General features: G+C 40.0%; 1 protein-coding gene across 1 annotated transcript in view; it reads left to right on the top strand.

Annotated features, from left to right (window-relative positions):
• Positions 1 to 27,436, top strand: part of cdh13 (cadherin 13, H-cadherin (heart)) — a 795,802-nt gene that overhangs the window by 195,866 nt on the left and 572,500 nt on the right. Inside the window, exon 2 of the mRNA XM_061917999.1 lies at positions 16,422 to 16,542. Coding sequence (XP_061773983.1) covers positions 16,422 to 16,542 — 121 coding nt within the window. The remainder of the gene's footprint in view (positions 1 to 16,421; positions 16,543 to 27,436) is intronic.

Here is a 27,436-nt window from a genome sequence, read left to right as displayed (position 1 = left end):
CCACCTCAACCTCCTCATGCTCTCTCGGGGAGAGCATGTCCCAAATTCCAAGCTGCTGTTTAGAGTTATGTTTAAACAAAATAATGCACTTTGTGACTTCAATAATAAATATGGCAGTGCCATGTTGGCATTTTTTTTCATAACTTGAGTTGATTTCTTTTGGGAAACCTTGTTGCATTGTTTAATGCATCCAGCGGGGCATCACAACATAATTAAGCATGATAATGTGTTCATTTCATGACTGTATATTTCAGTATCAGTTGATATCGGTGTCAGTAATTAAGAGATGGACAATATCGGAATATCGGACATTGGCAAAAATGCATCCACTAAAATAATTTAAACAACAACATAAACCATTCGGTAATGTTGTTAATAAGTTACATAATAAATGAATGTATATGCTGAACATACCAACATACACTGTATTGCCAAACGTATTTGGCCACCTGCCTTTACTCACATATCAATCAATCAATCAATCAATGTTCACTTATATAGCCCTGAATCACTAGTGTCTCAAAGGGCTGCACAAACCACTACGACATCCTCGGTAGGCCCACATATGAACTTGAAGTGCCAGTCCATGGAATTGTCCCAAGTGTTTTGGTATCCTGGAGCATTCAAAGTTCCTTTTACTGGAAATTAGGGTTCCAAGCCCAACTCCTGAAAAAAACAACCCCACACCATAATTCCTCCTCCACCAAATTTCACACTCAGCACAATGCAGTCTGAAATGTAGCATTCTCCTGGCAACCTCCAAACCCAGACTGGTCCATCAGATTGCCAGATGGAAAAGTGTCATTCATCAGTCCAGAGAAGGTGTCTTCACTGCTCTAAAGTCCAGTGGTGACTTCCTTTACACCACTGCATACCACATGTCACATTTTACTTGGTGATGTATGGCTTGGATCAGGGGTCACCAACCTTTTTGAAAGCAAGAACTACTTCTTGGGTACTGATTAATGTGAAGGGCTACCAGTTTGATACACACTTAAATAAATTGCCAAAAATAGCCAATTTGCTCAATTTACCTTTAATAGATGAATACATTTAAAAAAAAAAAAAAAAAAAAAAAAAAAAAAAAAAATATATATATATATATATATATATATATATATATATATATATATATATATATATATATATATATAAATGGGTATTTCTATCCGTCATTCCGTAATAATTTTTCTTTCCTTTTACGGAAGGTTTTTTGTAGAGAATAAATGATGAAAAAAACACTTAATTGAATGGTTTAAAAGAGGAGAAAACAGGAAAAAAAAGAAAATAAAATTTTTAAATATAGTTTATCTTCAATTCTGACTCATTAAAATTCGAAATTCAACCGAAAAAAAAAGAGAAAAACTAGCTAATTCGAATCTTTTTGAAAAAATAAAAAAAAATAATTTATGTAACATCATTAGTAATTTTTCCTGATTAAGATTAATTTTAGAATTTTGATGACATGTTTTAAATTGGTTAAAATCCAATCTTCACTTTGTTAGAATATATAACAAATCGGACCAAACTATATTTTTAACAAAGAAAAATCATTATTTCTTCTAGATTTTCCAGAACAAAAAATGTAAAATAAATTCAAAAGACTTTGAAATAAGATTTTAATTTGATTCTACAGATTTTGTAGATTTGCCAGAATAATTTCTTTGTATTTTAATCATAATAAGTTTGAAAAAATATTTCACAAATATTTTTCATCGAAAAAACAGACCCTAAAATGAAATTTACTTGTACATTGATTTAAAATGTCAGGAAAGAAGAGGAAGGAATTTAAAAGGTAAAAAGGTATATGTGTTTAAAAGTCCTAAAATCATTTTTAAGGTTGTATTTTTTGTCTAAAATTGTCTTTCTGAAAGTTATAAGAAGCAAAGTAAAACAATAAATGAATTTATTTAAACAAGTGAAGACCAAGTCTTTAAAATATTTTTTTTGTATTTTCAAATTCTATTTGAGTTTTCTCTCTCTTAGAATTAAAAACGTCGAGCAAAGCGAGACCAGCTTGCTAGTAAATAAATAAAAAATAAAGAAAATAGAGGCAGCTCACTGGTAAGTGCTGCTATTTGAGCTATTTTTAGAACAGGTCCTTACGGGCTACCTGATGCCCGCGGGCACCACGTTCGTGACCCCTGGTGTAGATGCAGCTGTTCGGCCATGGAAAACCCATTCCATGAAGCTCTCTGCGTACTGTACGTGGGCTAATTAGAAGGTCACTTGAAGTTTGGAGCTTTGTAGCGACCACCTGTGCAGAAAATCTTTAGACTATAGGCTTCAGCATTCGCTGACACCTCTCTGTCAGTTTGTGTGGCCTACCACTTGGTGGCTGAGTTGCTGTTGTTCCCAAACTTTTTACTTTTCTTATAATAAAGTTGAATGAATAAATGAATGAATGAATGATTTATTTTGAGCCATGCAACAAAACAAAAGAATGACATAAAATACAAAAGAAATATATATATATATATATATATATATATATATATATATACATTATATTTACAGCTACATTGAAAACATTACATGTGACTAATCTTTTGTAGATGTCAAGATTGGCTCAAAAGGGAGTGGGAAGAAGTAAACTTATTAGGTCCCACCCCATACATATAAAATATATATTATTGCAATATATAATACAATAATATATTTAATATAATTCAATTCAATGGTTGCTGCGTAGATGCTATAGATTATCTATATATAATACATTTAAATTCACACATACTTACATATATACATATGCACACACATATATACAAACACATATATACAAATTATATATATATATATATATATACATATGTATGTGTATATGTATGTATGTATATATACATACATACATACATACATATACGCACATAATCACATACATACACATACATACACACATGCATATACCCAAAATACACACATATCCATCAAATACAGTATATTGACTTTGAAATATTTAGGAGTGAGGAAATTTCCCGACTGGATTCGTTGCACAGGTGGCATCCTATGACAGTTCCGCGCTGGAAATCACTGAAAGCGGCCCATTCTTTCACAAACGTTTGTATGAATATTCTCCATGCCTGAGTGCTTGATTTTCTACACCGGACCAAGTGATTAAGACACCTGAGTCTCATCATTTGGATGGGTGGCCAAATACTTTTGGCAATATAGTGTCTTATTATGACTAATGCGGTCAATAGCGAAATTGCTAACACTAATCGTCATTGATTAATGAACTTGGCGATAGGATACGGTAAAAAAGCCAAAAACTAAAAGTTTTAACTGGATCACATTGAAATAGAATCTGTTTGCAATGCGCTCCACTGGGTTCTAAAGCTCGCATATTTATTCAACCAGGTTCAATTGCTGTCTTGTTACGTGATGATTACGCCTGTCAAACAAATATTTGTCTTGTTGCGTGCTGAAGCCCTTCTGGTTGCCTTCCCATGGCGCACAAGCAAGTACTCTTACTGGTGCACTGCACTCAATTATTGTCACTTACAAAACATTTTAGTGAAAGTAGATAGTAAAAGAGCGACTTGTCCAGGGTGTACCCTGCCTTCCGCCCGATTGTAGCTGAGATAGGCGCCAGCGCCCCCCGCGACCCCGAAAGGGAATAAGCGGTAGAAAATGGATGGATGGATGGATAGATAGTAAAAGATACTGAGCCTGAATTGCGGTAAAATGGATTGTCTTCTCATATGGAGCTCTTTGAGGAGATAAAGAATTGTGTGTCTGGTGGCATACAACAGATTGTGGGTTTGTGGGCCAGATGACAGTCATAACCTCCGCCTCAAGCCTGCGTCTTAAACCGCCTCATTTAATTACACCATTCTTTTGAGCTGCCAAAGAATGTGAGATTAAATGTGCAGCTTTTGCATTTGTTTAGAAAAAAATAATACAAATTAACGTATTTTTGGACTATAAGCCGCACTTAAAATCATTTTTTTCCCCTCAAAACTCGATAGTGCACCTAATTTACGGAATAATTCTGGTTTTGCTTACCAATGTCGAAGCAATTTTATTTGGTACAAGGTGTAATGATCAGTGTGACCGGTAGATGGCAGTCAAACATAAGAGATGCATGTAAACTGCAATATGATGGCAATGCCATGCACGTAAGCAACACCAACATTGTATATGTTTCATTGAAAATATAAAACACTTCACACGGCGCTCAAACATCTTTAAAAATGTTTTAGTACGACTTTGGTAAGCTGTGAAGCTGCACTGCTTGATGGATTGTGGGCGCATTAAACATACAAGTATTAGTATGGTGTGTGTATAAACTAAGACATATTATCTGGCGTTTTGTTTTGCAAAATTATGCAAAATCAACTTTTCTTACCTTCTGGTACCTGCTGATTTGTATTTGGGATCAGCATTAATAGTGAAAAATTGCGCGCATCCGCCTTTATAGTCTGTTTCTTTTTTTCTCTAGTGTCTTTTTATGGGACGTTCATCCTCCGCTGTTGGCATTTCTAATGTAAGGTAGTGTAAAGTTCTTACTTATATCTGTCAGTAAACTCCCCATGAAAGCGCTAAAACATACCGGTGTAGTGAGTTTTCATTATTCACCCAAGGTACTTTAGTTTTTGGAGAATTCCAGTCAGACACTTTTTCATGAGACACTTTTCCAGCCTTGTTGTTGTTTCCGGATGAGAAGATGGTGCTCCGGTGTTGATTTAAGTAGTGTCTGAATGTCATTAAAACAGTTAGCTCTGTTTTTTTAATACTTTTTCCACTCACGTCCTTGCACGCTACACCGCTACAACAAACATTACCGGGAGAAAACGCTGTCGAAGGTGAGCCACGTAAATAAGACCACCCACAAAACGGCGCATCTGGAGGCAACTGTCAGAAAGTGGCTTGAAGATGATCTGTAAAACATTTTTGCAACATTTTGACCAAATAACCACCATTACATGTTATGTAGACCAAATGTTTTCAATTTAGAAAACAAATATAATATGAGTCATTTAATGTGCTTTATAATTTGCTGAGCCTTATATATGAAAACAAATCAAAAATTGACCATTCATTGGCGGTGCGCCTTATAATCCGCTGCGCCCTATGGTCTGGAAAATTCGGTATCCGTCTGATGTCTGTCACTTTTTCCAACTTACAAAAATATGTATAAATATTGAATGTCTTAAAGTTAAGAGAATCTAAGTTTAAAAACAATAACAGATATTAAAAACTGATTAACTGCATTGTTTTGTTAAGTAAGAGGTTATTTATTTTTAGCCTTAAAAAATTGTAAATCCTTAATTTGTTGTTTTGTACACAGGAAGACAGGCTCAGCACTCTTTTTAATTTACTATTTTATTGTGATACGTTTTATATTATTTCAGTGCGTTGTAAAACTAAAACCTATCTGACAATGAAACATAATACCGTATATTTCTGGACCACAGGGCGCACAAGATTATTAGGCGTATTAAAAGGGTTATATTATGATTCTTATTCTAAATTGAAAATGTAAAACATTTCCTTGTGGTCTACATCACATGAATTGGAGGTTCTTTGGTAAAAATGTTGTATCGATTATGTTTTACAGATCATCTTTAAGACACTTTCTGACGGTCGCTTGAAGGCCTACTGAAAGCCACTACTAGCGACCACGCAGTCTGATAGTTTATATATCAATGATGAAATATTAACATCGAAACACATGCCAATACGGCCTTTTTAGTTTACTAAATTACAATTTTAAATGTTGTTTTGTTGTAGCGGTGTAGCGTGCAAGGACGGGAGGGGAAGAAGTTTCAAAAGATGGAGCTAACTGTTTTAATGACATTCAGACTTTACTTCAATCAACAAAGGAGCAGCATCTCCTCATCCTAGGCTCGCTAGTGCAACAACAACGGCGGAAATGTGTCCTGTGAAAAAGCGTCCGACCGGAACTGTCTAACAACTAAAGTTCCTTGGGTGAATAATGTAAACTCACTACACCGGTATGTTTTAGCGCTTTCATGGCGAAATATAAGTTGGAACTTTACACTTCTTTATATTAGAAATGGCAACAGCAGAGGATGAATGTCCCATAACAAGAAGATCAAGAAATAGAAGAAGCTTATTGACATTTTAAAGGGCACGGACTACAGTCGCGAACATTTCCAGGACTTATGCAGATCTCAAATATGCATTAGCAGGTACAACAAGGTAAGAAAAGTATTTTTTGCATAACATTGTCACACAGAACGCCAGATAATGTCTGCTAATGGGTGCCATTTTGCGGTCCTTATACACACACCATAGTAATACTCGTGTTTAATAGGAATTATTATTAAGTATTAAAGTTGTACGAAAAACACTTTGACGGATTTTTGAGTGCCGTGTGTAATGTTATATATTCTCAATGGAACATTTAAAGTTTTGGTGTTGTTTACTGGCGTCATCTTGCAGTTTACACACCTCTCTTATGTATGACTGCCATTTACAGTTTTGGTGTTGTTTACTAGCGTCATCTTGCAGTTTACACACCTCTCTTATGTATGACTGCCTCTACTGGTCACACTTATAATCACATCATGTACCAAATACAATTGATTCGAGGTCGGTAAGCACAACCAGGATTATGCCGTATATTAAGCGCACCTGGTTATAAGGCGTGCTGTGATTATTGAGAAAATGAAAAGATTTTAAGTGCCCCTTATAGTCTGAAAAATACGGTATACATTCATGGTTAAAAATTACATAATTTGTTCAACATGACTATAAATAAAACATTCGCAGTCATGCTCCATGAAGTCTTGAACGCAGACTTGAGTTTTGCTCACAGCAGCTCATGATTTATTTACCTGTGACGTGATTCCAGCGCACTAATCGCTCTCCACTGATGATTTGGCGACATAAACACATCCTGAAAGACAACCCTGACAAGTATCCGACACAAAGAAATCATGTCCGTAGAATATTTTATGATTGTGGAAAAAGGTGACTTTCGGGACTGAATGGAGATAAAGGAGCAACACATCCTGCTACTTGTGGGTTCTACAACCTTCAGGTTCCGAAAGAAAATATGCCTTCTTTTTTTTTAAAAACGACTCCATTAGCATTTTTGACTCACGCATTCTGAGTAACTGAGTCTGGATTATAATATTCCCGCATACAGTCACGATCAAAAGTTTACATCCACTTGTAAAGAACATAATGTCATGGCTGTCTCGATTTTCCAATCATTTATACAACTCTTCTTTTTTTGTGATAAAGTGATTGGAGCTCATACTTGTTGGGCACAAACAAACATTCATGAAGTTTGGTTCTTTTATGAATTTATTATGGGTCTACCGAAAATGTGACCTAATCTGCTGGGTCAAAAGTATACGTACAGTAGAGATGCGCGGATAGGCAAGTATATCATCCGCAACCGCATCACCAAAGTCGTCATCCACCCGCCGTCCACCCGAACCAACATTTTATCAGAACCGTACCCGCCCGCCAACCGCCAGCTGAAATACATCAGAGGTTGGCCGCCTTTACCACTCACAGAACTATTTAAACCTGTTTCATAGAGTAATGAAGACAATTGGAGCCGCTAACGTTCTCGCGACTATCCAATAGCGTTCATCCTGATGACAAGAATATGGGTATGCTATGAAGCCATTGCCTTTGACACCTTCAACAACATGTACGATAGTTAGTCCGGCAACATGTTGTGTGCAGCTTCCACAATCACACGTACAAGATTGAAAGGCATACTGGGTGATACAGAGTACACTGATGGTTTTGATATAAACAACTTTAACACTTACTAATATGCGCCACGCTGTGAAGCCACACAATACAAGATTGACAAACACATTTCGGGAGAACATCCTCACAGTAACACAACATAAACGCAACACAAAAAATACCCACAATCCTTTGTATCCGTCACGAGTCCTGAATATATTTTACACCCCCGCGCCCCCAACCCCGCCCACCTTACCGACGCACAGGGGATGGGAGTGGGGGGGTGGTGAGGTTTGCTGCTAGCGGGGTGTATAAACTAGTCATAAAAGTGTCACGGATACAAAGGATTCTGGGTATTTGTTGTGTTGCGTTTATGTTGTGTTACTGTGAGGATGTTCTCCCGACATGTGTTTGTCAATCTTGTATTGTGTGGCTTCACAGCGTGGCGCATATTAGTAAGTGTTAAAGTTGTTTATATCACAACCATCAGTGTACTCTGTATCACCCAGTATGCCTTGCAGTCGTGTGCGTGTTGCCGGGGAAGCCACACACAACATGTTGCTGGACTGACAAGCAGGTCGTACATGTTGTAGAAGGCGACAAAGCCAATGTCTTCATAGCACGCCCAAATATTTAATATCTGGGTGACTGCTGGCAGTCATTCAGGAGAATAATAGCGCCTCCTATTGTCTTCTTCACTTTATGACACAGGTTTAAACTGCTCTTTAAATGGCAAAGGATACCGATCCCAGAACCATGTATATCAAATATTTCCGGGCGGTTCAACCGCCACCCGCCCGAATCTAATTAAAATCGATTTTGACGTCATGTCACCCGTCCGACCCGCGGTTTATCCCCGGACTCCGCGGATGAGACCGCCAACCGCACATCTCTAACGTACAGCAATGTTGATATTTGGTTACAAGCTCCTGGTTGAATTGTTGACTTCTCCTCTTGACAAAATTGTTGCAATTTAGCTAAATTTGCTGTTTTTCGGACATTCACTTGTTTCTTCAGCATTGTCCACACATTTAAGTCAGGACTTGGGGAAGGCCATTTCTAAAACCTTAATTCTAGCCTGATTTAGCCGTTCCTTTACCACTTTTGACGTGTGTTTGGGGTCATTGTCCTGTTGGAACACCCAACTGCGCCCAAGACCCAACCTCCGGGCTGACGATTTGATGTGAAAACCCTTTTAAAAACATTTTTATTCACTGGCTTTTAACCCAGCATGAGCCTTTAAAGCAGGGGTGTCAAACTCAAACACAGAGTGGGCCAAAATTTAAAACTGAATGAAGCTGCGGGCCGAGATTGAACAAATTAACCTTTTAATAGGGACCCAAACATGTTTTGCATTGAATATTGACCAAGCAAGGCTTATATAACTTTATAGTGACATGCAAAATCGAGTTTTAAATAATAATAATTAAAATATATCAATGGCATATCAAATAAAATAAAAATAAAAATTGAATGCCTCTTTTCGGCGGCGGGTTTGAGTTAGGGCGGGGTTTGGTGGTATGACCTGTATGGCTGTTGACCAAGTATGCCTTGCATTCACTTGTGTGTGTGTGTGTATGAGCCGCATATATTATGTGAGTGGGCCGGCACACTGTTTGTATGGAGGAAAAGCGGACGTGGCGACATGTAGAGAACACCAAAGGCAGTGCTTTTACGGCACGCCCCCAATATTATTGTCCGGGTGGAAATCGGGAGGAATTCGGGAGGGGCACTGAACTTCGGGAGTCTCCCGGGAAAATCGGGAGGGTTGATGAGCATGAGTATTAGTGGTGAATGTGGTGTTACAGCGGCGGGTCAGCTCTAATGTTAATTTGATATTGCCTCAAGGGCCAAATGAAATTACACGGCGGGCCAAATTTTGAGTTTGACACCCATGCTTTAAACTGTTTTTAGCTGCTTTTTATCTAACACATTGTTGTTAGAAAAATGTGTATTTGCTTTTTCAATGTGTAATTTACATGTGTTTTAAATTTTATTTTTTTAGTCTGCCCTTTGCCTCTATTTCTTTGTGGTGTACAGCCTTTTTTCTTCAACTGTGGTTGTTTTTAACGGGCTTCATAAATAAAGTTGGTTTGGTATGGTAGCTTGTCCTGAAGAACTTGGAGGTAATCCTCCTTTTTCATTGTGCCATTTACTCTCTGTAAAGCAGCAGTTCCATTGGCAGCAAAACAGGCCCACAGCATAATACTACCACCACCATGCTTTACGGTAGGTGTGGTGTTCCTGGGATTAAAGGCCTCACCTTTTCTCCTCCAAACATATTGCTGGTTATTCTGGCCAAACAGCTCAATTTGTGTTTCATCTGACATCACATGGACAAAGAAAAGTCTGGTCTGATGGAAATATTTATTTGTAAAAAATATCCCTTTGCGATGCCGACTTGTATCACACTTGTGTGTGTATACGTGTGTATGTGTGTGTATGTGTGTGTATTTGTGTGTGTGCGTGTGTATGTGTGCGTATGTGTGTGTGTGCGTGTGTGCGTGTGGCTGTTAGTGTTGTCCCGATACCAATATTTTGGTACCGGTATCAAAATTGTTTCGATACTTTTCGGTACTTTTCTATATAAAGGGGACCACAAAAAAAGGCATTATTGGCTTTGTTTTGACAAAAAATCGTAGGGTACATTAAAGGCCTACTGAAATGAGATGTTCTTATTCAAACGGGGATAGCAGCTCCATTCTATGTGTCATACTTCATCATTTCGCCATATTGCCATATTTTTGCTGAAAGGATTTAGTAGAGAACATCGACTTTTGGTCGCTAATAAAAAAGCCTTGCCTGTACCGGAAGTAGCAGACGATGAGCGCGTGACGTCACGGGTTGTGGAGCTCCTCACATCTGAACATTGTTTATAATCATAGCCTCCAGCAGCAAGAGCTATTCAGACTTAGAAAGCGACCATTTCCCCATTAATTTGAGCGAGGATGAAAGATTTGTGGATGAGGAAAGTTAGAGTGAGGCACTAAAAAAAAAAAAAAGCGACGGCATTAGGTGCGTTTCAGATGTAATTACACACATTTACTAGGATAACTGGAAAATCCCTCATCGGCTTATTGTGTTAATAGTATTTTAGTGACGCCGTTGCGCTGTGGGAGAGTGGCCGTGCGCAACCCGAGGGTCCCTGGTTCAATCCCCACCTAGTACCAACCTCGTCACGTCCGTTGTGTCCTGAGGAAGACACTTCACCCTTGCTCCTGATGGGTGCTGGTTGGCGCCTTGCATGGCAGCTCCCTCCATCAGTGTGTGAATGTGTGTGTGAATGTGGAAGTAGTGTCAAAGCGCTTTGAGTACCTTGAAGGTAGAAAAGCGCTATACAAGTACAACCCATTATTATTATTATTTTCCCGGCTGTCTTATTCCACCTTCTCAGAAATGCTTGTCACACAAACTGAATTACAATTGTGACACTTGAAGGAAAACAGCGGGCTGCCTGGGTTCAGTGATTACATTGCCGGGACACAACCTGTAATGGCCTCCATTGGTGAACATCTGCCGGACAGCCTGCGTGGAATTATTGTAAGTTGAATGATGCATCGTGCATCTGTCATGCTGAGAAGGAGGGGGTTGTTGGCAATAGGCAAACATCAATGGAGGGTCTAAAAGCCCCCCCAAATATGGTGCATTTAGTACAGTTGAAATACATGTTTTTTTGGCAAAGTACCATATTTTTCGGACCGTAGGGTGCACCGGATTATAAGGTGCAGTGCTGATGAGCGGGTCTATTCATGTCTATTCTCATTTATAAGGCGCACCGGATCATGAGGCACATTAAAGGGGTCCTATTATGATTTTTTTCCTAAATTTAAAACACTATCTTGTGGTCTACATAACATGTAATGGTGGTTATTTGGTCAAATTCATAAATTATGTTTTACATCCATCCATCCATCCATCTTCTTCCGCTTATCCGAGGTCGGGTCGCGGGGGCAACAGCCTAAGCAGGGAAACCCAGACTTCCCTCTCCCCAGCCACTTCGTCCAGCTCTTCCCGGGGGATCCCGAGGCGTTCCCAGGCCAGCCGGGAGACATAGTCTTCCCAACGTGTCCTGGGTCTTCCCCGTGGCCTCCTACCGGTTGGACGTGCCCTAAACACCTCCCTAGGGAGGCGTTCGGGTGGCATCCTGACCAGATGCCCGAACCACCTCATCTGGCTCCTCTCCATGTGGAGGAGCAGCGGCTTTACTTTGAGTTCCTCCCGGATGACAGAGCTTCTCACCCTATCTCTAAGGGAGAGACCCAAACTCATTTGGGCCGCTTGTACCCGTGATCTTATCCTTTCGGTCATGACCCAGAGCTCATGACCATAGGTGAGGATGGGAACGTAGATCGACCGGTAAATTGAGAGCTTTGCCTTCCGGCTCAGCTCCTTCTTCACCACAACGGATCGGTACAACGTCCGCATTACTGAAGACGCCGCACCGATCCGCCTGTCGATCTCACGATCCACTCTTCCCTCACTGGTGAACAAGACTCCTAGGTACTTGAACTCCTCCACCTGGGGCAGGGTCTCCCCCCCAACCCGGAGATGGCACTCCACCCTTTTCCGGGCGAGAACCATGGACTCGGACTTGGAGGTGCTGATTCTCATTCCGGTCGCTTCACACTCGGCTGCAAACCGATCCAGTGAGAACTGAAGATCCCGGTCAGATGAAGCCATCAGGACCACATCGTCAGCAAAAAGCAGAGACCTAATCCTGCAGCCACCAAACCGGAACCCCTCAACGCCTTGACTGCGCCTAGAAATTCTGTCCATAAAAGTTATGAACAGAATGGGTGACAAAGGGCAGCCTTGGCGGAGTCCAACCCTCACTGGAAATGTGTTCGACTTACTGCCAGCAATGCGGACCAAGCTCTGACACTGATCATACAGGGAGTGGACCGCCACAATAAGACAGTCCGATACCCCATACTCTCTGAGCACTCCCCACAGGACTTCCCGAGGGACACAGTCGAATGCCTTCTCCAAGTCCACAATGCACATGTAGACTGGTTGGGCAAACTCCCATGCACCCTCCAGGACTCTGCCCAGAGTATAGAGCTGGTCCACAGTTCCACAACCAGGACGAAAACCACACTGTTCCTCCTGAATCCGAGGTTCGACTATCCGGCGTAGCCTCCTCTCCAAAACCAATACTTCAAAATAAAACATAACACGCTGTCTCGTTCATAATATAGCGCAACAACATCACACTATTACATATATACATTAGAAATACATTTGATTATTTACATTTGAGTTGTTTATAATCCGGGGAGATGGGATGTGAATGGAGGAGGGTGTTAGTAAAGTGTTGAAGTTGCCTGGAGGTGTTGTTTTAGTGCAGTTTTGAAGGAGGATAGAGATGCACTTACTTTTATACCTGTTGGGAGTGCATTCCACATTGATGTGGCATAGAAGGAGAATGAGTTAAGACCTTTAATAAAACCAGAATGTGGGTTTAACGTGGTTTGTGGAGCTCCCACTGGTGTTGTGGTTATGGCGGTTATTTTATGTTAGGGAAGTAGTTGGACATGTTGACTGGGTGAAAGAAGGAGGCACCCGTTTGACTCCAGGATACAGAGAAGGGAGGTAATGTGCAGGTAAAGATATGTTGTCCGGGAGATGGCAGGAAGCACCATGGTGTATGGGTGACAGAAAGAAGCACCAGTGTGACCCTAGGGTGCAGGGAAGGTAGGTCATGTGAAGGTAAATATATGTTGTCCGGGTAAAGGCAGGAAACACCAACAAAAGTAAGTCCCGTTCATGGTTGCTTGCAGCTTTGATTTGAAAATGTTGTTGATTACTCCTAGCTTTCTGTAGAAGACTTGAATGTGTTCTACACCAAAGCGACCAGAGTGGTGGGACAGCTTGTTAACTAGAGTTGTGGCTATTCTGGTGAAAAAGGTGTTGAGTCTGCTTGCTAATAAGAGAGTCACCCTCCTTGATGTCGAAACAGCGCCAGGTAGTTGCAACTAAGGAGCGCGCTTGCCACATGGTGTCTGCCGACTAGAGCTGCGCGGATAGGCAAGTATATCATCCCCAACCGCCTCACCAAAGTTGTCATCCACCCGCCGACCACCCGAACCAACATTTTTTCAGGACCGTACCCGCCCGCCACCGGCCCGCTGAAATACATCAGAGGTCGGCCGCCTTTACCACTCACAGAACTATTTAAACCTGTTTCACAGAGTAATGAAGACAATTGGAGCCGCTAACGTTCTCAAGACTCTCCAATAGCGTTCATCCTGATGACAAGAATATGGGCGTGCTGTGAAGCCATTGCCTTAGACACCTTCAACAACATGTACGAACCGATTGTTGGTCCGGCAACATGTTGTGTGCAGCTTCCACAATCACACGTACAAGATTGAAAGGCATACTGGGTGACACAGAGTACACTGATGGTTGTGATATAAACAACTTTAACACACTTACTAATATGCGCCACGCTGTGAAGCCACACAATACAAGATTGACAAACACATTTCGGGAGAACATCCTCACAGTAGCACAACATAAACGCAACACGAAAATTACCCACAATCCTTTGTATCCGTTACAGTTCCTGAATATATTTTACACCCCCGCTCCCCCAACCCCGCCCACCTTACCGATGTACGGGGGGGGGTTGCTGCTAGCGGGATGTATAAAATAGTCAGGAATTGTCATGAATACAAAGGATTGTGGGTATTTTTCGTGTTGCGTTTATGTTGTGTTACTGTGAGGATATTCTCCCAAAATGTGTTTGTCGTTCTTAATTGGTGTGGCTTCACAGCGTGGCGCATATTAGTAAGTGTTAAAATAGTTTATATCACAACCATTAGTGTACTCTGTGTCACCCAGTATGCCTTGCAGTCGTGTGCGTGTTGCCGGGGAAGCCACACACAACATGATGCTGGACTGACAAGTAGATCGTACATGTTGTAGAAGGCGACAAAGTCAATGTCTTCATAGCACGCACTAATATTTAATATCTGGGTGACTGCTGGCAGTCTTTCAGGAGAATAATAGCGCCTCCTATTGTCTTCTCCACTTTATGACATAGGCTTTAAACGGCTCTTTAAATGGCAAAGGATACCGATCCCTGAACCATGTATATCAAATATTTCCGGACGGTTCAACCGCCACCCGCCCGAATCTAATTAAAATCGATTTTTTCGTCATGTCACCCGTCCGACCCGCGGTTTATCCCCGAACTCCGCAGATGAGACCGCAAACCGCGCATCTCTAACGTAGAGCAATGTTGATATTTGGTTACAAGCTCCTGGTTGAATTGTTGACTTCTCCTCTTGACAAAATTGTTGCAATTCAGCTAAATTTGCTGTTTTTCGGACATTGACTTGTTTCTTCAGCATTGTCCACACCTTTAAGTCAGGACTTCGAAAAGGCCGATTCTAAAACCTTAATTCTAGCCTGATTTAGCCGTTCCTATACCACTTTTGACGTGTGTTTGGGGTCATTGTCCTGTTGGAACACCCAACTGCGCCCAATACCCAACCTCCGGGCTGATGATTTGATGTGAAAACCCTTTTAAAAACATTTTTATTCACTGGCTTCACAGCGTGGTGCATATTACTAAGAGTGTTAAAATTGTTTATATCACAACCATTAGTGTACTCTGTGTCACCCAGAATCCCTTGCAGTCGTGTGCGTGTTGCCGGGGAAGCCACACACAACATGATGCTGGACTGACAAGCAGGTCGTACATGTTGTAGAAGGCGACAAAGCCAATGTCTTCATAGCACGCCCTAATACTTATTATCTGGTTGACTGCTGCCAGTCATTCAAGAGAATAATATCGTCTGCTATTGTCTTCTTCGCTTTGTGACACGGGTCTTGAATGGCTCTTTAAATGGCAAAGGACACCGATCCCAGAACCATGTATATCAAATATTTCCGGATGGTTCAACCGCCGCCCGCCCGAATCTAATTCAAATCAATTTTTTCGTCATGTCATCCGCCCGACCCGCGGATGAGACCGCAAACAACGCATCTCTACTGCCGACCCTTCGAAAATCCATCGTATAAAGCGCACAGAAAGTCAAGTATCTGGTGAGCAAACAACCGACTTCAATGTATCCTGCTCCTCTCTTTAGGGAGCCTAGTATTGATGTTGGTACCGCAATGAAGGGTGTTAAAAGTTGTGCAGTGCAGTTAAGTTAAGTTCATTATTCAAGTGTTGAACACTAACGTCGGCTTTGAGTTGCACGAAGATGCCAAAAGTAGACCGTGGTCAATATACAGTATGAGTAGCTCAAGGTCATTCGTCTTTTTTCACGTACTTCCCCTCAGAACACGAGTAGCGCTCGCTATGTGGGACGTGCTTATCAGAAGCCTCCGTATAATTAATTCAGATATCGCTCGCCGTCTTGCATAAAGCTTAAGTTGTCTCGCTGCGGCAGCAGGAAGTGCTGCCAACAGCGAGACAACCCTCAGGAGAGTGCACTGACATCCCTGCAATCCACTTACAAAAGTACACAGTGAGGCCCAGACTATTAGCATGAACACAACCTCTTTGATAGTAAGTCTTCCGAGACCGGGAGGCCATGTCCTCACTCCAACTGAACAAAAAATATTCTCTCAAAGATATATGTAAATAGTTATTGTCTGTTGAGTGTTTATATAATTTCCGTTTAATCGGTCTGCAAATTGACCCGGGACTCTTGCTCACCCTCAATCGAACTTTTAGCTGGAAAATGTGTATTTGTCATAACTTTTGGCTTCCTTTTGTCTTGCAGACCGCCGATGTAGGTTGTCGACAGGAAGGACACCACGAGGGCTGTGTGCCCGGCTTCCAGGTCAAACAATACCAGGTGGCATATAGGAGAACTTTCCAGAAAGGCCTGCCACTCCTACAAGGTCAGTGTAAAAATGAACACAACGAGCAGGGTCCAGTTGTTCAAAAACATTTAGACTTGCTCAGGATTTTCTGGATTCAGAAATACCATTATTTTTTGGGGGTTTTACCCAGGATTAGCACATCCGTCTTTTATGTTGTTTTTTTAAAGCAATGGGATCGACGCGGCGTATTCAGTAATGCGGACGCTGTATCGATCCGTTGTGGTGAAGAAGGAGCTGAGCCAGAAGGCAAAGCTCTCAATTTAACGGTCGATCTACGTTCCCATCCTCACCTATGGTCATGAGCTTTGGGTCATGACCGAAAGGACAAGATCACGGGTACAAGCGGCCCAAATGAGTTTGGGTCTCTCCCTTAGAGATAGGGTGAGAAGCTCTGCCATCCGGGAGGAACTCAAAGTAAAGCCGCTGCTCCTCCACATGGAGAGGAGCCAGATGAGGTGGTTCGGGCATCTGGTCAGGATGCCACCCGAACGCCTCCCCAGGGAGGTGTTTCGGGCACGTCCGACCGGTAGGATGCCACGGGAAAGACCCAGGACCAGTTGGGAGGACTATGTCTCCCGGCTGGCCTGGGAACGCCTCGGGATCCCCCGGGAAGAGCTGGACGAAGTGGCTGGGGAAAGGGAAGTCTGGGTTTCCCTGCTTAGGCTGCTGCCCCCGCGACCCGACCTCGGATTAGTGGAAGAAGATTGATGGATGGATGGATGGGTATTGGATTGGGAACAACTTGATCCAGATAAAGTTTTCAAGATGATCAAATACGGATTACCAGTCCTCCACTTAGAACAACATATAACAATGTAGGCTCCTGATTTATGTAAAGAGCGGGTAGAAGAGCCACTATTTCGATTGGCTATTAAGAGGAATTGTACCACGTACCATTTTCTTATATGATTGTAAGCTAGCATGTGTTTGTATTTGGTCACAGAATACTTTAGAATATTTTTATTCTACTAAGGTCAAAAGTGCACATGTCCATCACAAGCGCTCCAGAGAGTGGTGGCTTTTGCCCCCAGGAATTTGGTCTCTTATAGGATAGCAGCAGTAAGATTTTAAGAGGAAGTGTAAAGACATTAGCAACATCTGGTAGGGAGCCCTCACAAGTAGGAGTAGAGGATAAGGGTCAGATGTCACCCGACTCAAACCAATCACAGTAAATAGGTTGACTGACCGGCCCCAAGGCCAGAGTAATAAATTATAACGGTCTTTGTGTCAACGGTATTTAAGGACAGTTGTCCAAGAACACAGCAGAAGAGGGATCAGGCTCGTACTCTTTCTCCTGGAAGCTGCAGTTCCGGTCTGAGGCTCGCTGAAACAAATAAGGTTTTTCTTCTTCGATTCCTCGTTGGCGTGGTCTTGGCTCATCACCCACCACAAAGTCACTCTGTCCTGGGAGAGTAACACAACCATCAAGCATACAACACTGTTTTTAAAGTTACTAGAAATTGCTAGATGATGTCATCGCGTCATTTGCATAATTAATTGCGATTGATGACAGAGAAATACTGTTGCGATAGGGATAAGAAGTGAGTTTTGAACAATGTAAACTGTGGATTTAAATAAGTTTTGTTCTGCATTTTTAATTGTTAGATTATCAAAATTGATCAAAAGAATAAAAGGTTTTGACAATCACAGACAAACCGGATCCACTGACTTGCTCATTATCATGAACAGTGATTTATTTAGGTCTGACATTAAGGTAAATAAGCCTTTTCATGTGTTTTTTTTTCTTACATCTTGCTCTGTAAAACACCCGCAAAAATTGTAAAATTTTTTGCTAGTCGCTTTTGAGCAAGGAAGTAGCAGAGATGACCTGGAAAGTTTCCAGATTTGACCGGAAAGGGCAAACATGAAGTCCCTGTAAGCATTTTCCATTTTGAGAGAAAATCCGCAAAACTAACAAACTTCCATTCAAACTTCCCTTTACGGTATAATGCATCTTACGACCCATCATCAAAGACACAACAAATACAAAACGTTTAAGAAAAACAATTTTTTAAATTAAAAATATGTTTGGAGGGGATTGTTCTGGGGTCTCATTTTTATTTACAAAATACTTTCTTATTCTACTTTGAATTTTATATAATGAAAGGTTTATTTGGGAACCCATGCAGACTCGAATGATTTTGTGATTTATTTAATTTTTTGTAAACTGAATTTAATAGGAAAAACATGAAAAAAAAAAAAAAAGTTCACTTTATCACTGTAACGGTTAAACAATCCGATTGCAAAATGTAAATAAAAGTACATACTGAACATTAAATGATACAAATTTGTTATTTTAATACATTTTATAGTTTTAGGACATTTACGGTCAGGATAATCCTGTTTTTTGGAGCAATGTTGTTAACATCCTACTGAATAATTTTGAACAAAACAAACTGAAGGTTTGATCCAGATTGGATTCTGCGATCTATTCCATTTCAGAATCCTTCTCTCCCTTTTGAACAACCCATTACCTTCCAACAATTTGCCCAAAACCTATGTATTAGGATTATCTTGGGTGTACCCCGCCTTCTGCCCGAGTGCAGCTGGGATAGGCTCCAGCATCCCCCGCGACCCTGAGAGGGACAAGCGGTAGAGAATGGACGGATGGATAGATTATCTAATCTAATGTTGCTTTGAAAAAAAACGGCATTAAAGTAAAACAGTGTCAGGTTCAAACTATGATGACATTTATTAAACAGGACCAGAAGCAAAGAATCAAATAGAGTGCCTATCTCAGCTACAATCGGGCGGAAGGTGGGGTTCACCCTGGACAAGTCGCCACCTCATCACAGAGCCAACACAGATAGACAGACAACATACACACTCACATTCACACCAATTTTAGTGTTACCAATCAACTTATCCCCAGGTGCATGTCTTTGGAAGTGGGTGGAAGCGGGAGTACCTTTGAAATTCAATTGGGTCTTCTGTCCCAAAGGGACATTCGGTCCCTAATAATAAAACCTTAGAAATGAAATAGGGTCCTCTGTCCCAAAGGGACATTCGGTCCCTAATAATAAAACCTTATCAATTCAATAGGGTCCTCTGTCCCAAAGGGACATTTGGTCCCTAATAATAAAACCTTAGAAATGAAATAGGGTCCTCTGTCCCAAAGGGACATTCGGTCCCTAATAATAAAACCTTAGAAATTCAATAGGGTCCTCTGTCCCAGAGGGACATTTGGTCCCTAATAATAAAACCTTAGAAATTCAATAGGGTCCTCTGTCCCAGAGGGACATTCGGTCCCTAAAAAAGCATGCAAACAAACAGCTTGGGTTTTAAGAGGTTAAGTCTGGATCATTTTAATGATTTTGTAATGCAATTAGAGGAGCGTGTTTTATTTTACCTCTTTTATTGAGCCACCTTTTTGTGTATGTGTCCCCCCCCCCACATTATAATGCAACTCCAGCAGAATAACATTACCTGCTTCAGCATAATCGTCTGTATCTTAATGCACTGGGGAACAAAAAAAAACATGGAATAAAACCAGGTGTTTACTGCTCGTGTGCCATAACCTGTCTGAATGGCCCCCCGGCTTTTTATTATTATTATTTTTTTTCTAAGGAAGTTCTTCTTACCTCCACAGCAAAAACGCCGTACTTCATCAACTTATTTGAAACTTTATTTTGTCACTCAGTGAAACATTGTCATCTGGAAACTAAGTGGACCGTGTAGCAGAAGACAGGACTCAGTTCTGCTTTAGTGCCCTGCCGTCGGGACGACAGAGTGCTTCCATTACCTCGGATATGATTCCGTCAGCAAAAAAAAAACAACTCTCCGACCGCAGGGGGTCCTTCTGCGGACACAAGCACAGGCATGCAGTGTACACACAGAAGTAGGCATGCTCCACTGTACTGTTTAATGAGCTCACATTTGCACATACAGTGATTGGCGATACATTTGCAGGCGTCCTCAGCAGCGGGAAGCACAAAAAGGCCCAGATTAGTGTTCTAATGATAGCAATATTTTGGTACCGGTGCTAAGATTATTTCGGTACTTTTCTAAATAAAAGGGACCACAAACAATTGCATTATTGGCTTTATTTTAACAAAAAAATCTTAGGGTAAATTAAAGGCCTACTGAAATGAGATTTTCATATTCAAACGGGGATAGCAGCTCCATTCTATGTGTCATACTTCATCATTTTGCAATATTGCCATATTTTTGCTAAAAGGATTTAGTAGAGAACATCCACGATAAAGTTCGCAACTTTTGGTCGCTAATAAAAAAGCCTTGCCTGTACCGGAAGTAGCAGACGATGTGCGCGTGATGTCACGGGTTGTGGAGCTCCTCACATCTGAACATTGTTTACAATCATGGCCACCAGCAGCGAGAGCGATTCGGACCAAGAGAGCGACTATTTTCCCATTAATTTGAGTGAAGATAAAAAATTTGTGGATGAGGAAAGTGAGAGTGAAGGACTAGAAAAATAAATAAATAAAACATAAAAACTAGACGGCCGAGTGACTCAGATGTTATTAGACAAATTTACTAGATAGATAGATAGATAGTAGATAGATAGTACTTTATTAATTCCTTCAGGAGAGTTCCTTCAGGAAAATTAAAATTCCAGCAGCAGTGTACAGAGTTGAGATCAATTTAAATAAAAGTAAAAAGTAAATAATGGGGGTTTAAAAGGAAACAAAATAGAGAAATATTACAATAAGAATAAAAAAAATAAAAACCAACAATGGGAATAAAAATACAACAGTAAAATAAGAATATAACAAGACAAACTAGGCAGTAGTGACCATGTTATGAAAAGGTATTGCACTGTTATTGTTTTGCATCCCCTGTCATCCTAGTACCCCCCGTCCCCCCTCCCAGAGAGGAGTTGTACAGTCTAATGACTAGGATAATACTGGAAAGTCCCCTATCTACTTATTGTGTTACTAGTGTTTTAGTGAGATTATATGGTCGTACCTGTGCAACCTGAAGTTTGGAGGGGTGTGGCACAGGTGTGGTGACCGCCAGTGTCTCCGAGGGAAGCTACGATTCTCGACGAGGCGAAGGCAGCCGATGCTTCCTCCACATTGGAAGCATCGGCCTCTTTGACAGGTGCATGTCTACGGTAAGAGCCGACTTATTACCACCATTTTCTCACCGAAGCCTGCCGGTTGACATGTGGTAGGGAATATCTGTTCCATAGTAACGTTTCACCGTCATCTTTCGGGAATGTAAACAAGGAAACACCGGCTGTGTTTGTGTTGCTAAAGGCGGCCGCAATACACCGCATCCCATCTACATCTTTCTTCTTTGACGTCTCCATTATTAATTGAACAAATTGCAAAAGATTCAGCAACACAGTTGTCCAGAATACTGTGTAATTATGCGATGAAAAGAGACGACTTATAGCTGTGAACGGTGCTGGACCAAAATGACCTCTACAATGCACTTAAGTGCAATAAGAAACACATTGCTTACTTACTACTTTTAGTAGTAAGTAAGCAGACAAAGGCTCTCAATGACGTATGCAGAAACATATTGTGTCATTTATTTAATTATTTTCTCAAAATTATTATCAATCAATCAATCAATCAATCAATGTTTACTTATACAGCCCTAAATCACAAGTGTCTCAAAGGACTGCACAAGCCACAACGAAATCCTCGGCTCAGATCCCACATCAGGGCAAGAAAAAAGTCAAACCAATGGGATGACAATGAGAAACCTTGGAGAGGACCACAAATGTGGGGATAATCCCCGGTCCGGATGACACGATGTCAAATATTTCCAAAAACAATTTTAAATGTGGACTTGTCAGACCACAAAACACTTTACCACTTTGCATCAGTCCATCTTAGACGATCTCAGGCCCAGAGAAGCCGGCGGCGTTTCTGGATGTTGTTGATAAATGGCTTTGGCTTTGCATAGTAGAGCTTTAACTTGCACTTACAGATGTAGCGACCAACTGTAGTTACTGACATTGGTTTTATGAAGGGTTCCTGAGCCCATGTGGTGATATCCTTTACACACCGATGTTGGTTTTTCGATGCAACACCGCTGGAGGAATCAAAAGTCCGTAATATCATCGCTTACGTGCAGTGATTACCCCTGATTCTCTGAACTTTTTGATGATTTTACGGACCGTAGATGGTAAAATCCCTAAATTCCTTGCAATAGCTCGTTGAGAAATGTTGTTCTAAAACTGTTTGACAATTTGCTTACAAAGTGGTGACCCTCACCCCATCTTTGTTTGTGAACTACTTAGCATTTCATGGAAGCTGCTTTCATAGCCAATCATGGCACCCACCTGTTCCCAATTAGCCTGCACACCTGTGGGATGTTCCATATAAGTGTTTGATGAGCATTCCTCAACTTTATCAGTATTTATTGCCACCTTTCCCAACTTCTTTGTCACGTGTTGCTGGCATCAAATTCTAAAGTTAATGATTATTTGCAAAAAAAAAAAAAATGTTTATGAGTTTGAACATGAAATATGTTGTCTTTGTAGCATATTCAACTGAATATGGCTTGAAAAGGATTTGCAAATCATTGTATTCTGTTTATATTTACATCTAACACCATTTCCCAACTCATATGGAAACAGGGTTTGTATTTGAATAATAAGTGAAGTGAAGGAGAAACAGCGTCCCAACAGTGAACACAGCTGGGTCGTTACTTACCGTCTTCCAGCGAGCAGGAGAGCGTCAAGAAGGATTTAAATGTCAGCGCTGTTGGGTTTGAAGACTAGAGGTGCCAAGACCCGCCTACTTCTTCTTCTTCTTCTTTCTTTTAAGGGCAGTTGGCAGGGAACCCTGCGGTGTGCAGGACCGCTACCTTCTGAATTTGAGTTTTAATTGGACCTACTCTAAATTATTGTATCAAACTGTCTTTAAAAAAAATGTATTACTTTATACCTTACATCAGGGGGCCCCAATTTTTTTTCCACCAGGGACTGGTTTTAATGTATGCATTATTTTCACAGACAAGCTTTCTACATGTGGCAGATAAAAACAGCAACAACAAAAACGAGAATGAGAAATTAGGCTTTGGTTACAATCTGCCACATTAACAATGTATATGTTAATATAAAATACGTCCTCTTTTCCCCGGATGGTCCTCTTTTGCGGGGCTGTCCGGGTGGGGTTTTTTAAATGGCTCAAATGTCCGGCGTTTTAAGTCAGGGTTTTCAACGTACGTACAAGGTTAGGAAGGGGTTTTTGCTTATTGTTCACAATCATTAGGAGAGACATGATGACAGATGGATTATTATTTTTTATTTTTTTTAATGCATTCCAACTTGTAAATAAACATAAATAAAAGTCAGGTTACAGTGAAACCAATGGGGAGGGGGTCCTCTATTTCGGCCATAAAATCCAATAAAACATATCAAAAAAATGACAAAAATACTCCATTTACATATCGTGACTTCACTATTAACTATTAGTGATATTTTTATTATATTAGTACACTGTTGTTTTTTTTTTTGCTTATTTCATTCCATAAATTAATTTCACATACCAAATTTTTCCGACTATAAGTCACAGTTTTTTTCATAGTTTGGCCAGGGGTGCGACTTATACTCAGGAGCGACTTATGTGTGAAATTATTAACACATTACCGTAAAATATCAAATAATAATATTTTGCTCATTCACGTAAGAGACTAGACGTATAAGATTTCATGGGATTTATGGATTAGGAGTGACAGATTGTTTGGTAAATTTATAGCATTTTCTATATGTTATAGTTATTTGATAATATTAATATGTTAGGTTAACATAGCAGGCACCTTCTCAGTTGGTTATTTATGCCTCATATAACCTACACTTATTCAGCCTTTTTTTATTTTAAATTGCCTTTCAAATGTCTATTCTTGGTGTTGGGTTTTATCAAATAGATTTCCCCCCAAAATGCGACTTATACTCCAGTGCGACTTATATATGTTTTTTACCTTCTTTATTATTCATTTTTAGCAGGTGCGACTTATACCCCAAAAAATGCGGTATATATATATATATATATATATATATATATATATATATGTATATATATATACATACATATATACATATATATATATACATATACATATATACATATATATACATATATATATATATATATGTATATATATATATATATATATATATATATATGTATATATGTATATATATATATATATATATGTACACATATACATATATATACATATACATATATATACATATATATATATATGTATATATGTATATATATATGTGTGTATATATATATATATATATATATATATATATATATTTATATATATATATATATACATATGTGTATATATATATATATGTATATATATGTATATATATATATATATATAATATATAAACTAATTGTTTTAAGTCTTGTACGTGCATGCAAATGTTTTAAATTACATTTTTATCTAAGTTTATATTTTTCCTCTTTTGTTAAGAAAAAAAATGTTGCACGTTCTTGGGTGGCATATTTTATGTTTTTTGCATAATTTTAGCTGTTTGCAAATTCACAATATCCTGGAATTTCAATATTTCCGTCTCAGTAAATAAAGGGTTTATATGTTCTCTATATCCAACGTTATTTATATTTCTAACAAAACTTTTTTGTAACACAGTCAGTGACTGCAGCATACTTTTGTAGTAATTTCTCCATATTTCTGCACAATAACTAAGACTAGGTCACACTAAACTATTTTTCTTTTCTTTCCATCCTATGTTTTGCATATTTTTATAGACTGTCGTGATACTGGAGTTGCTTTTAATCTCATTATACCTGTGTATACTGACAATGAAAATTCCTTTTTCTTCTATTCTAGTGAGCTGTAGAGAAAATGAAGTGATTTTTGCTCCAATACATATTTAGCTTTATTTAGTATTGATGCCACCTTACAAAAAACATTTTCTGTTTCCAGCATTTTGTTGATATTGATTTGCTGACCCCCGCCTTAAGCCAAGACATTTTAGGAATAATAATACCACAGTGGACACGGACTTGTTGAGTTAAAACATGCTCTGCTGTGTTTGGATACAGCTCTCATTCATTTGTGGGCGAGGACCTAATAATGTGGCCAGCGAGGGTAGAAATACTGTGTGAAAGTAGAAAGATAACTGATGGCAGTAATAATAGCGGTCACTTCGAGGTACGTTTTTTTTTTTTTTTTTTAACTTTGCAACAACCGTTTTGTGGCGTCTGAAATGAATAAATAAAAGCTGGGTGTTTGTGGGATTCATTGGAAATGCCAGAGGCTGCAGCAAGAACCGGTGACACATGCAGATTTATGTAAATTCAGCTCAACCCTTTGTCACCTGCCATAGACCTCCCTCTATAATTACCAGTGCATGGTCGGGATACCTTTTCGTGAAGATTGGAGTTCAAGGACATGCATCTTCGCTCATGGTGGCATGCAATGATGTAGCACAATAGCAGAGGACGCATAAACATTTCTGTCTTATCTAGTCTTTAGAATCACTCCATTTTATAGGCTCTGTTTTGTCTCAACAATTTTTTTCCGGCTACTTATTTCTATGCTTTGCCTGCCCTTAGTCCTTGGCTGCACTGCTCTGCTCTTTCCTCGGAGGAGCCATGAAAAATTCATGCAAGTGGAAATAAAAGAACCACTGTACAGTATAAGCAAACAGAAAGGGGTAGGTCACATGTACCAATAGAGGAAATTTCTCGCCTCAGAGGGGAAATCTGTAGTTGTAAAAAAACAGAGGCAAAGAATCATAGAGACAAAAAAACAAGGAAATGGTTGTGTTCTCTGTGATGAGCTGAGGTAGCGAGAGAACGTTTTTTTTTTTAAAAGGGGAACATTATCACAATTTCAAAAGGGTTAAAAACAATAAAAATCAGTTCCCAGTGGCTTGTTGTATTTTTTGAAGTTTTTTTCAAAATTTTACCGGTCCCGGAATATCCCTAAATAAAGCTTTAAAGTTCTTGATTTTCGCTATTTGCTGTCCATTTCCCTGTGACGTCACACAGTGCTGCCAATACAAACAACATGGCGGTTACCACAGCAAGATATAGCGACATTAGCTCGGATTCAGACTCGGATTTCAGCGGCTTAAGCGATTCAACAGATTACGCATGTATTGAAACAGATGGTCGGAGTATGGAGGCAGATAGCGAAAACGAAATTGAAGAAGAAATCGAAGCTATTGAGCGAATAGCTATTGGCGCTATTCGGCCATAGCGTGGGTGTACCTAATGAAGTGGCCCATAGCATGGCTGCCTTATTAGCATCGCCGGTAAAATGTGCGGACCAAACGATCAGGACTTTCGCATCTTGTGACACTGGAGCAACTTAAATCCGTCGATTGGTAAGTATTTGTTTCGCATTAAATGTGGGTATCTAGTTTCAAATGTACATACAGCTAGCGTAAATAGCATGTTAGCATCGATTAGAATAGCACGTTAGCATCGATTAGCTGGCAGTCACGCCACGACCAAATATGTCTGATTAGCACATAAGTCAACAACATCAACAAACTCACCTTTGTGATTTGGTTGACTTAATGGTTGCAAATGCATCTGCAGGTTATCCATACATCTCTGTGCCATGTCTGTCTTAGCATCGCCGGTCAAATGTGAAGACACTCTGGTACATTCAATGGGGGTCTGGCGGCAGATTTCTTGCCAGTGGTGCAACTTGAATCCCTCCCTGTTAGTGTTGTTACACCCTCCGACAACACACCCACCAGGCATGATGTCTCCAAGGTTCCAAAAAATAGTCGAAAAAACGGAAAATAACAGAGCTGAGACCCGGTGTTTGTAATGTGAAAATGAAAATGGCGGGTGTGTTACCTCGGTGACGTCACGTTTGGTAAAAAAAAATACGTGGTCTTTTTTCTGCAACATCATGGTGTACATTGACGCTTGCATAGGTTTGGTGATAATGTTCCCCTTTAAGAAACGACAGAGGTTGGTAGATCTAAATC

The sequence above is a fragment of the Nerophis ophidion genome, linkage group LG12 (genome assembly GCF_033978795.1).
Source record: "Nerophis ophidion isolate RoL-2023_Sa linkage group LG12, RoL_Noph_v1.0, whole genome shotgun sequence".
NCBI classification, from domain to species: domain Eukaryota; kingdom Metazoa; phylum Chordata; class Actinopteri; order Syngnathiformes; family Syngnathidae; genus Nerophis; species Nerophis ophidion.
This window is presented reverse-complemented; position numbering and strand designations above follow the sequence as displayed.